The sequence below is a fragment of the Dromiciops gliroides genome, chromosome 3 (assembly GCF_019393635.1).
Source record: "Dromiciops gliroides isolate mDroGli1 chromosome 3, mDroGli1.pri, whole genome shotgun sequence".
Classification (NCBI taxonomy): Eukaryota; Metazoa; Chordata; class Mammalia; order Microbiotheria; family Microbiotheriidae; genus Dromiciops; species Dromiciops gliroides.
This window is the reverse complement of record NC_057863.1, coordinates 300,431,675-300,446,513: the sequence shown is the minus strand read 5'-3', so window position 1 is coordinate 300,446,513 and position 14,839 is coordinate 300,431,675. Positions and strand designations below refer to the sequence as shown.

The 14,839-nt window shown below is 35.9% G+C and overlaps 1 protein-coding gene across 1 annotated transcript in view; it reads left to right on the top strand.

Annotated features, from left to right (window-relative positions):
* The window catches only part of MBTPS2 (membrane bound transcription factor peptidase, site 2), a 43,060-nt gene that overhangs the window by 19,683 nt on the left and 8,538 nt on the right, over positions 1-14,839 (top strand). The window contains exons 6-8 of the mRNA XM_043996837.1: positions 1,824-1,942; positions 3,542-3,722; positions 13,092-13,186. Coding sequence (XP_043852772.1) covers positions 1,824-1,942; positions 3,542-3,722; positions 13,092-13,186 — 395 coding nt within the window. The remainder of the gene's footprint in view (positions 1-1,823; positions 1,943-3,541; positions 3,723-13,091; positions 13,187-14,839) is intronic.

Below are 14,839 nucleotides of genomic sequence, written 5' to 3'. Positions count from 1 at the left end.
GGGGCTTATTCAACTAGTAAGTGATTACATTCAGCTGGTGATTCAGGTTAAGGTTTGCTCACTAGGAATTACATTCAGCTGCTCATCTGGGGTCAGGTTTACTCACTAATACTGATCTAGAGGGCCTGTGTCTAGCAGACAGTCATAATATGGAGGCCCTCCCTCTGCAGGCCAGTGTCAAAGCGCTGGTTCGTGAGGGACCGCCCCTCTGGACAAAACTTTTCTCTCCTTTTTCTATATTGATATTAACATATTGTTTTCTAGCATAGGGTATTATATTCTTTTATTTTTATTTTTGGCTGTTTCATTGAGCAAACATTCATTGAGCATGTTTTCCAAAGAAACAAAGGAGGGGAATGTGGTAAAAATTATTTGTGGTAAAGATTAATATTGCAGTTTTTAGCTGACTCATTTAGGAGGGGCCACACTTGGCCTACTCTGAGGTTACGTATGCTACTGAGGTCAGAAGGAGAACTCTCCATAGGCAGTTTTTGAAGGATCTCCCCTTTTGGGGAAGGAAAGATTGAACACTCCCTGAAGGGAGGCGGAGGGTGCTTCCGGAACGCTAGGCTGCTTCCCAAACTGGCCTTTTTTGTTCTGGGCCCTTGTGGTGGTGGTGGTGGTGGTGGTGATGGTGGTGGTGGTGGTGCGTGTTCGTGCTCTGTCTTGGGCGGCTGGTGTTGGTGAGTTAATTACGGAAAACCCTAAATTCCTTTGAACTAGCTTAATTGGAAACAGTCTGCATTTTGAATAGGTTAAGTTTAGAGTTAAGAGTACTTATCTGTATTTCTATTGTCCTGTTTCCTTATCTTTGATTTTTATTAGTTTCACCTTTGTTGTTTAATTAATTCCCAAGTAATGAAATCTGATCCTTTTGTGAACTAAAGCTTAGAGGCTCCTTTCTTATTGGCCTGAGAGAAATATCTAAAAAGGGCAGTTCAGAAGGGAGGGTGAACCTAAAAGGTCCCTCATATTTCCAGGACCCCAATATCAAATTTTGGCTCTCACAAGGTCTAGCTTTCCCACTGTGCAAATTATATATCACATTTTGCTCACAGTTTGTGTATTTCTATCCAGAGTATGTTGGTTAAAAACGAACTCACTATCCAGATTCCTTTGGACTTAAATCCATTTCAGGGAGTAGAATGATGGTGACATTTCATTAAGATGTTAATGTGAGATAATAAATTGATATTCTTTTTTTTAAATAGCTTTTATAAATGTGCCAGGGAGTTTATTTCAATTGTCATAAGTATGCCTAAATTAATAATTTGTAGTATTTATTATGTTTATCAAATTCATAATAGCAAAAGGGGAAATTTTAGAAAATTGATATGAACATTTTTGAAAAATTAGTTTTTAATAAAAATGAATAATTTAGTTGAAAAAATTTATGAAGTCTATTTTAGATTAAAACATGGCTTATTTTCCTGGATAGAAATTAACATATTGGTTATTTTCATATTTTAGCATTAGAAGGGAAAGGGAATCTTGAATAATGTCAGGTATTTACCTTCTCTGTTAAGAGATCAGGAGATTGTTCAGTTTCTCAAAATTGTGTCACTTAGGGGGCAGCTAGATGGCGCAGTGGATAGAGCACCGGCCCTGGAGTCAGGAGGACCTGAGTTCAAATCCGGCCTCAAACACTTGATGCTCACTAGCTATGTGACCCTGGGCAAGTTACTTAACCCCATTTGCCTCACCAAAAAAAAAAAAAATTGTGTCACTTATAGTAACTTGTATGAAGTAATTAGGATGTCTCTTAAGATTGTCTACGTTTTGCTGTTGTCTGCACTTATTCATAGATTTTACCCTCTTTTCAGGTGTCTGGCACAATTTTGTACTTGGAGTTTTAAGTCTTCTGACTCTTTTTCTGCTCCCTGTAATTCTTTTCCCACTGTACTACACCGGAGTTGGGGCCCTTGTCCTTGATGTCACTGAGGTAAGACAAATCAGGCTGATCATTTGGTTAGCAGCAGCAGCAAAAATTCCAATATAACATTCTTTAATATGAACAGTTGTCCATATGTCGTTATATTCAGAAGACTCAGTTTTATTCAAAAGATATTACTTCATGCTTCATAATTCTAGCAAATTGTGCTATGGAGTAAACCAGATTTTTTTTTTAAGAAGACAAAAGGTGATAGAATCCATCAAAGGTAGAATGTGATGCATGTTATTTATTGATGAGCATAGATGATTTCTTTTTGTTTAAATTTGTAGGGGGTGCAGCTAGGTGGCACAGTGGATAAAGCACTGGCTCTGGATTCAGGAGAACCTGAGTTCAAATGTGGCCTCAGACACTTGACACTAGCTGTGTGACCCTGGGCAAGTCACTTAACCCCTCATTGCCCCACCAAAATAAATAAATAAATTTGTAGCTGAAGTTTTCAAATGTGATGATTGTTAAGGAATAAAGACATTGAACTGAAGCTTGTTTTATAGGAGAGTTAGTGGGAGGGCAAGTTAATTCCCTAAGTTCAACAAATATTATGAGTGCTATATAGAGTTTTTCTTTAAATTCTGGATAGAAGAAAACAACAATTTCCAAGTGGAAATAATGATCAATGGATCATGGAAAGTTTTAGTTAAAAGGAAAAAAATCTTAAAATTTATATCCATTGAGAAATGTTAGATTAAGAGTTTTAAACCATGCATACTCTTTGACCTAGCAATACCACTACTAGGTTGGTACTCAAAAAGAGATAAAAAACAAAAAGGAAAATGACCTATATGTACAAACAATATTCATAGCAGCTCTTTTCTGGCGGCAAAGAAATTGAAATTGATGGGATGCCCATCAGTTGGGCAATGGCTGAACAAATTGTGGTATGTGATTATGATGGAACACTATTGTGTGATAAGAAATGATAAGCAAGATGATCTCAGAAAAACCTGGAAAGACTTACATGAGTTGATGCAACATGAAATGTACTGGGTACAAAGTAACAGCGGTATTGTAAGATGATCAGTTGTGAATGACTTGGCTATTCTCAGCAATACAGTGATCCGTGACAAGTTTGAAGGACTTAAGGTGAAAAATGCTGTCCACTCCTAGAGAAAGAACTGATGGTGTCTGAATACAGATTGAAACATATTTTTTTTTACTTTATTTTTCTTGACAGTTTTTTTGATCTGTTTTCTTTCACAACCTGATATGGAAATTTTTTGCATGACAACATATGTATAACTTATATTGAATCATTTGCCTTCTTAAAGGGGGAGGGTGATGAGGGAGGAAGGAATAGAATTTGGAACACAAAGTTTTAAAAATGGATGTTTTTACATGTAATTGGGGGAAAATAAAATTCTAACATTGATTTAAATAAAATAATGTTGTTCTTTGGAATCCATCCTAAAATTTTCTGTAGCAACAAAAATATTCTAGATAAATTGACTCACCTTTTTTGAAGTACTATATATTTAGGGTAATTATGAATTGTCTTCACATGTTATATGTATGTGGAGTAAAGTGAAAATACTTTAGGGATTGTTTCCAACCTGTTTTTCTCTCCCCCAAACCCTTCTCCCCATTCTTAAGGACTCACCTGCTAATGGACCCAGAGGCCTCTTTGTGGGAGACTTAGTCACCCAGCTACAGGACTGTTCAGTTCATAAAGTGGAAGACTGGAATTCCTGTCTAGGGATCATCTCACAGGAGCCACAGATTGGTTACTGTATAAGTTCAGCAACTTTGCAACAGTTAAGCTTCCCAGCCAGAGGTGTGTGTATGCTGAATATAGTAAGCCTATAATATTGAATATTCCCTTCTACTTACAACATATAATTTCTTTATGGTTTCTTTGTTCAAAGATAGATCTTTTTAAAAAACTGAATAGCAATGTACTAAAAAATACTAGTGGTCATTCTCCCTGCTAAATTTTTTATAAATCCATTTTAACTTTCTATCCAGTTTTTCTGCTTAATTCTTAAATCTCAAGATTACTAAAGTTACTTCTCTATACTTTAAAAATCAGTATGCACAGTCAACAGTGATAAGGAAACTCAGAAGTAGAGTAAAAAAATTGAACTTCATATTGCCTCTGTCAGAAATGTATCAAAACTTAGATAATTATTATCTTAATGCCTAACAGTATGAAAGGTGGCTATGCAGAGATTAGCAATCAATTATTTTTATAGTTCTTCATAACTTACAAAAGCCTTTTCATAAGCATTATCTTACTGGGAGTTCTCAACAACTTTATGATCTTGGCAAGGTGTGTATTTTATTCCCATTTTACACATGAAGAAACCGAAGCTCAGATGACTAAGATGCTTTCTTATGTAACTAGTAAATGCCAAAACAGGGAATCAAGTCCTGGTCTTCTGAGTCCTGGACTTTGTCCACTCTATTGCAATGTCCGCTGCTTGTGGGAGCCCATATATGCACAGATGGTCATTTGGGTAGTAGAGACAACTCCATTGCTCTAATTCTTCAGATTGCACAGTTATTATGGGATTCTGCTGCCCTTAGGGTCTAAGTACAGGTAGAGTCCTTGATGAACACACAAGGCTGACTTTGAGCTCCATGAGGTCCCACAAATTCACCACACTTAAGCACTTCCCTCTTGTGCTTTAAAAGCTGAAGGAGCCCATCTTACCTAAGGTCTGACTACAGGAGTTGAGAACACAGGGTGTATCTTTGTTGCTAGAAAGAAGTATCCTGGATTGATGTTTATGTTTCTCTTAAGACAAAAGCAATTTAGAGTGGAGTATTAATAAAATTTAGTGGTTTGGGTAGGGTAGTTAAAAGAGCAGTGGCCATGGAATCCAGAGACTGGAGTTCCAGCTTGTGCCTATCATATCTAGCTGTGTGACCTTGGATGAGTCCCTTAACCTCCCAAAGCCTCACTATTCACCTCTTTCAAATCATGTAATAGATCTTGTTAACCTGCATGATGGTTGTGAGACTCATATCAGAAAGTGAATTTTAAGAATACCTTATAAAATTTAAAGTATTATGGATAAATGATTAGATGATAGTACTATATATACAGCTTATAGCTTATGCAAGGCAAGGTAAATGGTGAATGCTTAGTTTAAAAAAATTACTTGTATAAGATACCTTATAATAAGGTTGTTCTTCCTTATACCTAATGTAGTTCTTTTAGGTTGATGTTTTTATACATTTTTCTTAATCTAGACTCAAGGGTGACCAAAAAAGGATACCATATTCTTTAAGAATTTGAATAACTGAAGACTACTAAGCTATCCTTTTACCTGGTAGTTAGATAACTAGATAAATGACTCTAGTTATGTTAAGTTTCACTCAAAAGTTTTGTTTTCAAACCTTTGTCATTTTCTCTGCTTTCCTGTGATTCATCTCCAATTTAAACTGAAATCTCAAGTGATTTATTAATCTAATAAGAGACCCAACCAATTCTGAGTTTAATGAGAAGTTTTATAAGGGTACCTGCATTGCCAAATGCAATAGAGCTCTTTTCTTATCAGATAGAATTCAGGTAAGAATTTTCTCAGAAATCTTTCTAATTTTTTTTTATTGCTTTCTTGGTTCAAATGCTTTTTGATTGGTATTTCTAAATATTCAAAAATGATTACCAATCTTGCCATGCTAGTGTAAAACTTTAAAAAATCAGAGTCAAAATCAAAATATATTCCTGTAGCTTTCATTTCAGCTACTTATGGATTATACTATCGTATTTAATTTGGCATAATGGCCTGAATGCTACACTAAAACTTGGAATAATTAGCTCCATTACTGTGTCATGTGGTACCTGAATAAATCTTTGTCTCAATTTAACCATTTATTTTTTTAATGGGGATAATTAGTTCATTTATAGAAATATTGTCCATTCATTTAAGAACTATAAATAGCTTTAAAATTGTATTCTAAAATAAAACTTAGTGACAAATGGGTAGGTACTAAGTCAATAAACAAGCCTCATATAGGCATTGTACCTACATTTGTTTAAAAGTTAATTTTCTGCCTGTTTCAGAAAAAATAATTATAATCATTTCATAATGTGAAGCCCAGGTCATTTAAAAGTAATTTTTATTAAATATGGAACAAGCTTTTTGTATTTTCATTTTAATGTTGGTATACAGAATTGGCAGGAGGATATGCTACAGTATTTCCACTCATCAAGCTACTGTGGAAAGAACAATTTCCCCATTTTGCCCACCTTACTTGATCCTTTTTCTTGACTCTTCTTCACCCCCACTTCTTTGTGTTGGCATATTGAGAATGCATTGTGTCATTTCTTAGTTTGATACAAACTACTGGCCTTCCCTAGGTGGATAAAGGAAGTGTAGGGGCCAAATTTAATATGTGAAGAGTTAACTGGGTGGCTTGCCATAATATCGGGGCTCAAAAAATAATGAGCAACCTCTAGATCCAAAACTTCCTCCCCTCTGAACTGCCTTTTTAGTTATTTCTCCCAGGCCAATAAGAAAGGAGCTTAACAGCCTCTTTTCCACAATCGAATCAGGTTTTATTAATGGGAATGAAATACACAGCAAAGGTGAAATTAATAAAGTCAAAGACAAGGGAATAGGGAAAGAGGATAACTCACCACCAGGGGCTTGTAGTTTCTATGGGAGTCAGCAGCCAGTCTCTAGTCAGCTCAGAAGCCAGAGGGGAGAGATTTGTTTCTTTGAGGAACACAATGTTTCCTTGATGAAACAGTAATAAATTACAGTTTATTAGGAAAAAGTAAAGATCTTTCATACCATTTGTTCATTCATACTCAAGAGGAAATTATCTGGACGATCTAGACAAACACCTGACATAATGAAATGAAAATGTATTTTGTCTTTCTCATGAAAATTGAAAAGAAAGTCTGTCAGAAGTAATTAAGTGCTTTGTTGCTTAAGACACAAATTCAAATAGAAAATAAGAGACCTATATTGAACAGCCAGAGAGTATTTAATTAAACTAAAAGTCACTCTTAGTGAGAACTTGAAAAACTACATTTTATAAAAATCATTAGAACTAACTTCTCACTATCTTAATCTTCACTCACTTCCTTAATTTAGGTTAAATATCACATCACTCTTAATTATTGCCATCTCTTACCCATTAAAGAACAATCTAATCCTGGACAGCCCTTGGAGTTGGGGGCAAGATAACACTGGATCTGGGAGGATTCTCATTGGTTTTGCATTTATCCATTTCAAAGTTGGGAAAATTGAGTTTCTGGAAGGGTAACTCAAAGTCTTAAGTCTATAATAGTTGTCTGTTCTTAGGGGTCTTTGTAGTCTAGACCTGGGATTTCATTGATGTATGGAAATCCCAGTGAGGAAATTCAACTCATACCAATGCTAATCTGTACCCCTTCAATTTAGTCTTAGAGATCTGCCTGGGGCACTGAGGATTAAGTGATTTGCCAAGGGTCATAGTGCCAATCTGTGTAAGAGGCTTGAATCCACGTCTTTTTAACTCTGTGACCAAGTCTTTACCCACTTCTCTCCCACTGCCCCTCAGCAGTTGTGTATAATAGGCCCAAGAGTAGACTAAAATTCCCAGTGTGCCTCTGGAACTAAAAATTCCTCAAAGGGAATTTTCTATAGCTATTGTGAGTTAGAGCTGACAGCAGGCAAACTCTTCTCCCAAGCCCAGCATCCAGATCCAAATTCCTGAGGATCTACTGGTTAGTTGACATGCCTTTTTGGCATTGTCTTGCTTGCACACTCATCTCCCACTTACTGTTTTGAATAGAAATGAAAGTTAATGCTATTCTAGTTCTTAGTTGCTTGTTTTTGGTTGTTTGGGTTTTTTTTTTAACCTTGAAGGTAGTTCACATTCCCCCCCCCTCTTTTTCATTGTTTGAAAGGCATTGCATTTCATATTTTCATGGAGCTTAAATTCCTTTTTTCTTTTTTGAAAGCATTGTGTTGGCTATGAGGCAACATATTCAGCAAATCCAGCCCTTGATGAACCTACTATTTTAAGGAGAATGGGATTGAATACTAAAGGAGAAAATTGAGACCCCTAAGTGAAGCTAGGGGTCAAATCTCACATATCCCACTTGGACAACCTTAATCCCCATCTAAATGAGGTGAGGGCACCCTTGGCATATGCACTTAGTGGAATGGGATAGGACTATTCTATTGTCCAATTTAGTCTTTACCAAACAAAGTAATGTAATGAGAACCATCCAAACCTAACTTTAGAGACTAATAGAACTAAAATGCCTTGGACCCTATATCCCTACCTCATGTGAATACTAGGTTGTTCCTAGTCCCATGTTTTCTCTATTATATGGAATCTAGAGAGTATCTCAGTACATAATAGAAATAGTCAGTTGAGGGTAGGAAAATCTCAATAATGTATATTCCAGGTTTATAGAGATTTGATTTCATTTGTATAAGAATGTAGTATAATTGGGCAGCTAGGTGGTGCAATGGATAAAGCCTTAGACTCAGGAGCACATGAGTTCAAATCCAGCCTCAGACACTTGACACTAGCTGTGTGACCCTGGGCAAGTCACTTAACCCTCATTACCTTGAAAAAAAAAAAAGAATGTAGTATAATTGCTGTTTCTTAAAAGTTTTTGCAATTGGGCATCTCAAATGATTTGTCAGTAAGCATATTTATCAGACCATCTCACAGGGATTTGAGCACACTTCAGCTAGCATTGGCCTGCCTTTACATCTCCTTTCAGCCACATTTCTTTTATACTTTACATAAATGCACATTGGTTTTGTTCCTTGGAAATCTTGTTACATGTACCCTTGGTAGAATAAAGCAGCAGTGGTAGTGTTCAATTCCTATTATTTAAGAGAGTGGTCCTGAGCTATATGAATTTGCATTTATTTTCTTTAGTCCACGCTTGACCAAGTCATCTCTGAAGAATCAGTCACAGGCAGCTTCAGGAGCTCTCTGGGGACTAAGTCAAAGTAGACCCAAGGATTATGTTTGAGCCAAGAGTACTGAACCTTATCCTAGAGTAGAATTCTGGGACTGATTAGTTTTATGTTTTTCAAGGAAAATAGCCTAGATTCAGTTATGACCTTCCAGAATCAAAGGAGATGGAAGAATGTCTCTAAGGCTCATCTCAGTCCAATTCTAATTTTTACTTCCTGGGGTAGAATTAGACCTACATTTCCATTCATTTCAGTAAGTACTTATTAAGCACCTACCATGTGAAAAGAACTGTGCTACATGCTTGGAATAAATACATAGACAAAAATAAAGTAGTCCCTGTCTTCAAGCAGTTTATAGTCTCTAAATATTCTTAGGAATGAAGTGATATTAGCTAGAGTATACAGTGACCATATGTCTAGCACTCTTGTTTTAGAGGTTTAAAATTAAGGCATGGTAACTTTAGCTAAGTAACTTGGTTTTTGTGCTATCATACAGAAGATCCAAGTTTTACAATCAATTATATTCATGATTCCTAATTCAGCACTTGATACTTAGTAGGAGATTCAGTATTTTACTTTTGTGATTTAAGAAAAATATATAGTGTACAAAGGACACATAGTCATACTCAGCATTTTATTTGTGTAATTTTTTTTTAAATGTATCATTGCAAAAACAAAAACAAACAAAAGAAAGATTTATTATTGAAAAAATGCCAGATGATACCAGTTACAATTGCTATTCGTTTGATTTATTTATTTAGTTAGTTAGTTATTTGGTGAGGCAATTGGGGTTAAGTGACTTGCCCAGGGTCACACAGCTAGTAAGTATCAAGTGTCTGAGGCCGGATTTGAACTCAGGTCCTCCTGAATCCAGGGCCAGTGCTCTATCCTCTGGGCCACCTAACTTCCCCACTATTCATTATTAAAAACTAGAGGGCAGCTAGGTGGCAAAGCGGATAGAGCACTGGCCCTGAATTCAGGAGGACCTGAGTTCAAATTCGGCCTCAGACACTTGACACTTACTAGCTGTGTGACCCTGGGCAAGTCACTTAACCCTCATTGCCCTGCCCCCAAAAAACAAACAAACTAGAAATTGATTTTACATCTTAAGCACAGGTCTGATAATGCTCAGTAAACTCCAGTGGATCCTTATTACCTCTAGGAATGATGATAAATTCCTCTGGCTTTTAAAGTGCCTCACAACATGTCCCCATCTTACCTTTCTAGCCTCATTATACATGAGCCAAACAGACTTTCTTGCTATTTTTCACATACAGAACTCTTACCTTACATTTCAGTGTCTTTGTATTAGTCATTCCCCATGCCTAGACTGATTTCCCTCCTCACATTCACCTTATAGTTTCTTATTTCCTTTAAGAGTGATCTCAAGCATTACCTACTACATGTAGCCTTTCTTGATCCCCCCAACTACAAGTTCTCTCTCTTCCTAAACAAACTTGCATTTATTGTGTATACATATGTTTATATAAGCTGTCTCCCTCGGCAGAATGTATTTTCCTGAGAGCATAGACTATTTCATTGTTTGTATCCTCAGCACCTAGGACAGAGCCTGGAAAATAATAACTAGGTAAAATCTTGATTATTGATTAGTACTTGATGATTAAGTGGTAGATAAAATAAAACAAATAATTTTAAGTATGATATATTCTAGAGATGTCTGTGTCAGTAGATGCATAGGAGTTTACAGTAAGAATTTCAAATAGGTGAGCATCAACAACTTCCATTAAAGTCCTACTCAAATGCTTTATTTCATTTTAGTGTAAAGGTTCCTAAAGATTATTCTAGCATGGTACACACTCTATCCAGCTCTCTCAAACTGGAAAGACTTTGAGTACAGGCCTGGGATGGACTGTAGGCCTTTTGTCTGAGAACCAGACTAAAGTTCACAGAGCTTGGTGGAAGTTTGGACACTCACTCTTTTTTCTTTCTTTCTTTCTTTCTTTCTTTCTTTCTTTCTTTCTTTCTTTCTTTCTTTCTTTCTTTCTTTCTTTCTTTCTTTCTTTCTTTTTTTTAGCCATTAACAACCCATAACAATAAAATCACAGGTCTTAGAGATATTTAAGCATCCTCAAATACTTATTTTTCTAGTTATTAATTAAAAAATAACCACGTCTTAACAGCCAAAACAAAGAGAAAATTTGAAGCAACTATTGACATACTTTGAAAATCTGAGCATGACTTACCTGAATTATTGTTTTCATTATGGAGAAATAGCTAACCTGTGTAGATAGGGAAGGCTGGGAAAATGGTCTATTTAAAGTGTGTTTATGAGTGTCTATGTACACTTGTACAAGTATACCTGCATGTGGACATCCCAACAAGTCAAATGGACTGTCTTAGACCATTTACATTTCTGATTTAATTTAAAATATTATTAATTCAGATTAATAAGACTACATATTCAAGAAAAAAGCTGTTTTTGTAAGTGCTTGGCTTAGCCTTCCTGTCAGCATAAAATTCTAATATTTCTATAATCCAAGACTTTCTTCAGTATCATTAATAAATGCTTTATGTCAGCAGTTCTTGGCATGAAAATTTTAACTCCTTTACTCTTCCCAGCCCTGTGACCTTGAACCTAAGTTTTTTCATCAGTAATTGAAGAGGTTGAATTAGATGATTTTGAAGGTCCCTGCTAGCCATTTTATATAATCATATTTCATATCTACTAATATATCATACATATTATTTTCTAACTTTTATATATATTTGCATATCATTTATTAACATCTAATACATAATAAATTAAAAAGCTGGAAAGGACCTTCAGAATCATCTTCAAAGAACCTCATTTTACTGATGAGAAAACTAAGATCAAAGGTTATAGAGGTTGTAAGCATCCTAGCTGAGCACACTAAGAGAGCTCAAAATCTTCATGCTGTGCCAAGTAGTGTTAAAGTAAAGAATTTCTTAATGTTATTAAAGAAATTCATTGATTATATAGTATGTTAGGCTGATATTAAAGCTGAACCACAACCCAAGAATTACACATATAAAAGATAGAACTTTCTTCTTGAAATATAGTCTCATCAGACTGAGTATATTAATTTTTAATTAAATCAGAAATTCTAATTATTCCCTTATGTCTAATACACTTGATATTTTAAACATTTAAAGTCATTGAAGAGGGGCAGCTAGGTGGCACAGTGGATAGAGCACCCGCCCTGGAGTCAGGGGTACCTGAGTTCAAATCCGGCCTCAAACACTTAACACTTACTTAGCTGTGTGACCCTGGGCAAGTCACTTAACCCCAATTGCCTCACTAAAAAAATAAATAAATAAATAAAGTCATTGAAGAAGACCAGAAATGATGAAATGAAATCTACCTTTTCCCCATGTGGACCAGAAGGCTAGCCTCTTTATCCGGCCCCAAATGAAAGTGGTGTCTTCACGTATTCTACCAAAGAACATTTTAAAGAAATCCATAGAAATAAATAGTCAGACAGTCCATTTTGGTCAAAATAGGCCCCTTTGAGAAAGTTCCCAAGGTGAGTGGATTTATAGTTGGCAAACTTCACAGGAACTCAGAATTCGAAGAGACCTCAGAACCTTATTAGTCAGTCCAAACTGTACCTTAACAAGAATCCTCTCTCTAACAGATCTGACAACTGGCCATCCAACCTTTGCTTCAAGATCTCTATTTAGGGGACCCCACTGCTTCTCAGGACAGCTTATTCCACTTTTGGACAGCGTTGGTAGAAGTTTTTCCTGATGTCAGCCTAAATCTGCCTCTTTACAGCTTCTCCCTTTGGTCCCTAATTCAAGCATAATAAGTACAATAATCCCTCTTGAAGCTTGTAATGATGCATGTAGTACTAAATGCTCCCTAGACAGTCTTTTACTGTGTTCTGAATTGAGCAGTAGTATGGAACTTCCAGGGGAAAACCTGGATGAATGAAGTACAATGTACCTCAAACCTACTATATACTGGGCACATAGGTATTCGATAAAGACTTGTTAGTTAATTGATTGGGAGTGATTTGGTGAAATATTATGACTTTAGAGTATAATTAAATTTCTATAATTAAACTCAGTTATCAATCCTATTTGCTTATTAGAAAAATGGACATCTACCTCATAATATTAATAAAATACTAAAATTAGACTAAAAAATCATTAAGCCATTATGACATAGCGACTCTAGGACTCATTTGGTTTTCACTTATAAATCATTTCACTTTTCTACCTTGAAGACAAATAACTATTATAAATGTATTTTTCGTGTAACTGATTATATCTCTCTCTAGTGTACAAAAGGCTCGATGGGACAGTTGAATGTTGTAGCAACAACAGCCTCACAGATGTCTGCTTTTCCTATAGTAATAATATGGACGCTCATTTGGTGAGTAGCCCCTGGAGTGGGACTGATAAACATCTATCAGAAACAGAACTAGGAAAAACAAAAACTGAACCAAGTGTTAGAAGAGGCCTAAAGTAATAACTGTGACAATGGAAAAACTAATGAAAGATATAATTACTAAAAAATTTATTTATTGCCTTTATAAAAATCATACTCTCATGCTTTATTGAAGGGTACAAGTGACCCCAGCTGTTTGAAGATTTGTCAGTGGAGCTCCAGACCCACTAAGCTAAAAAGGCTTCAAGTTCAGACCTGATGATAGAGTATCCAAGGACCAGCCTGCCTAAATTTAGAAAGGCTCATCACCAGAAGGCTGCCTGACTACCAGTAACGATTTTTTTTTTTTGGCCACAGCATTTTTATGAAGCCATTTACAAAGGAGGGGTTGTGATCAGCCTTGATGGAGGAAATATCCCCCCAGATGAAATCATGAATCTTTGGGAGTGTTTGAAGGATAAAACGAACATAGGAAATTAAAATAGAATTTTTATTACTATTACTTCCATTTTTGTCACCTAATATTTAGTCAAAAATCCAGTACTCTTTCCACTATACCTTATTTTAATAATAGAAATCCCAACACTTTCATGTTTTGGGTTTTATGTGTTTGTGAGACAATCTTTAAAAGCATCATGAGATCACAAAATCTTAGAGCTATAAAGGACCTTGGAGGTCATCTAGTCTATCTCCTAATTGAAATATAAATCCCTTTGAAATGTAGAAATAGTTTGTTTAGGTAGTTTCAGCAGGCCCTGCTTTTTCTCTCCTTTTTTTTTCTTTTTCTTTTTTTTTTTGTGAAGCAGTTGGGGTTAAGTGACTTGCCCAGGGTCACATAGCTAGTAAGTGTTAAGTGTCTGAGGTTGGATTTGAACTCAGGTCCTCCTGAATCCCAGGCCAGTGCTTATGTACAGGTTAGTGACCCCTTTCTATTTGAGTTTGACATCACTGCCTTAGAATATCTGAATAAAGAAGCCAAGTAGGTCTGCAACTAGGGTACAGTCCTGGGGATTTTGGATAACCAGTGTACCACAAGACAGCCTGCTGACCGGTGTTGGTCAGAAATAAGCAAGTTCTTTCAGTTCCTTGGCCCCATGTTTGTAAAAATATTCCTATGTAAAATAGATTATGGTACATAAGATAAGGCTAGAAAGGCAAAGAATGCAAAGGCCCAAGTTTCCATCACCTCCACTGATAAAAAATACAAAATTATTTAGTAACTGCTCTTACTGAATTTTTACGACTGAAAACTTTTGATCACCTGATGTCTGATCTTCTGGTGATAAATCTCTGAACTTGACTAAACTAGTGCTCATTTGACAGGCACTTTGCTCTCTGCTAAGTCCATAATCAAAGTCTTTCCAGGTTGGTAAGACTTCACTTGTGCTCCCTAAACCATCCTCTTTATTTACCCAAGGTCACATCACACCATGATAAGGCATCAGAAGATTTTAGCGGGAAAAAAGGAAATAATGTAGGAACTAAATATTTAGGGACTTAATTTCCTGCATTCCCATAGTCTGTTTCATACCTCTCAATGGCATTGATTCAGTACAACTAGAGAAAGACATACCTGCATTAAGTACCCATTTATTTTATTCAGGTGATTTCTGTATAGGCCAAACCTTGCTATCTTGT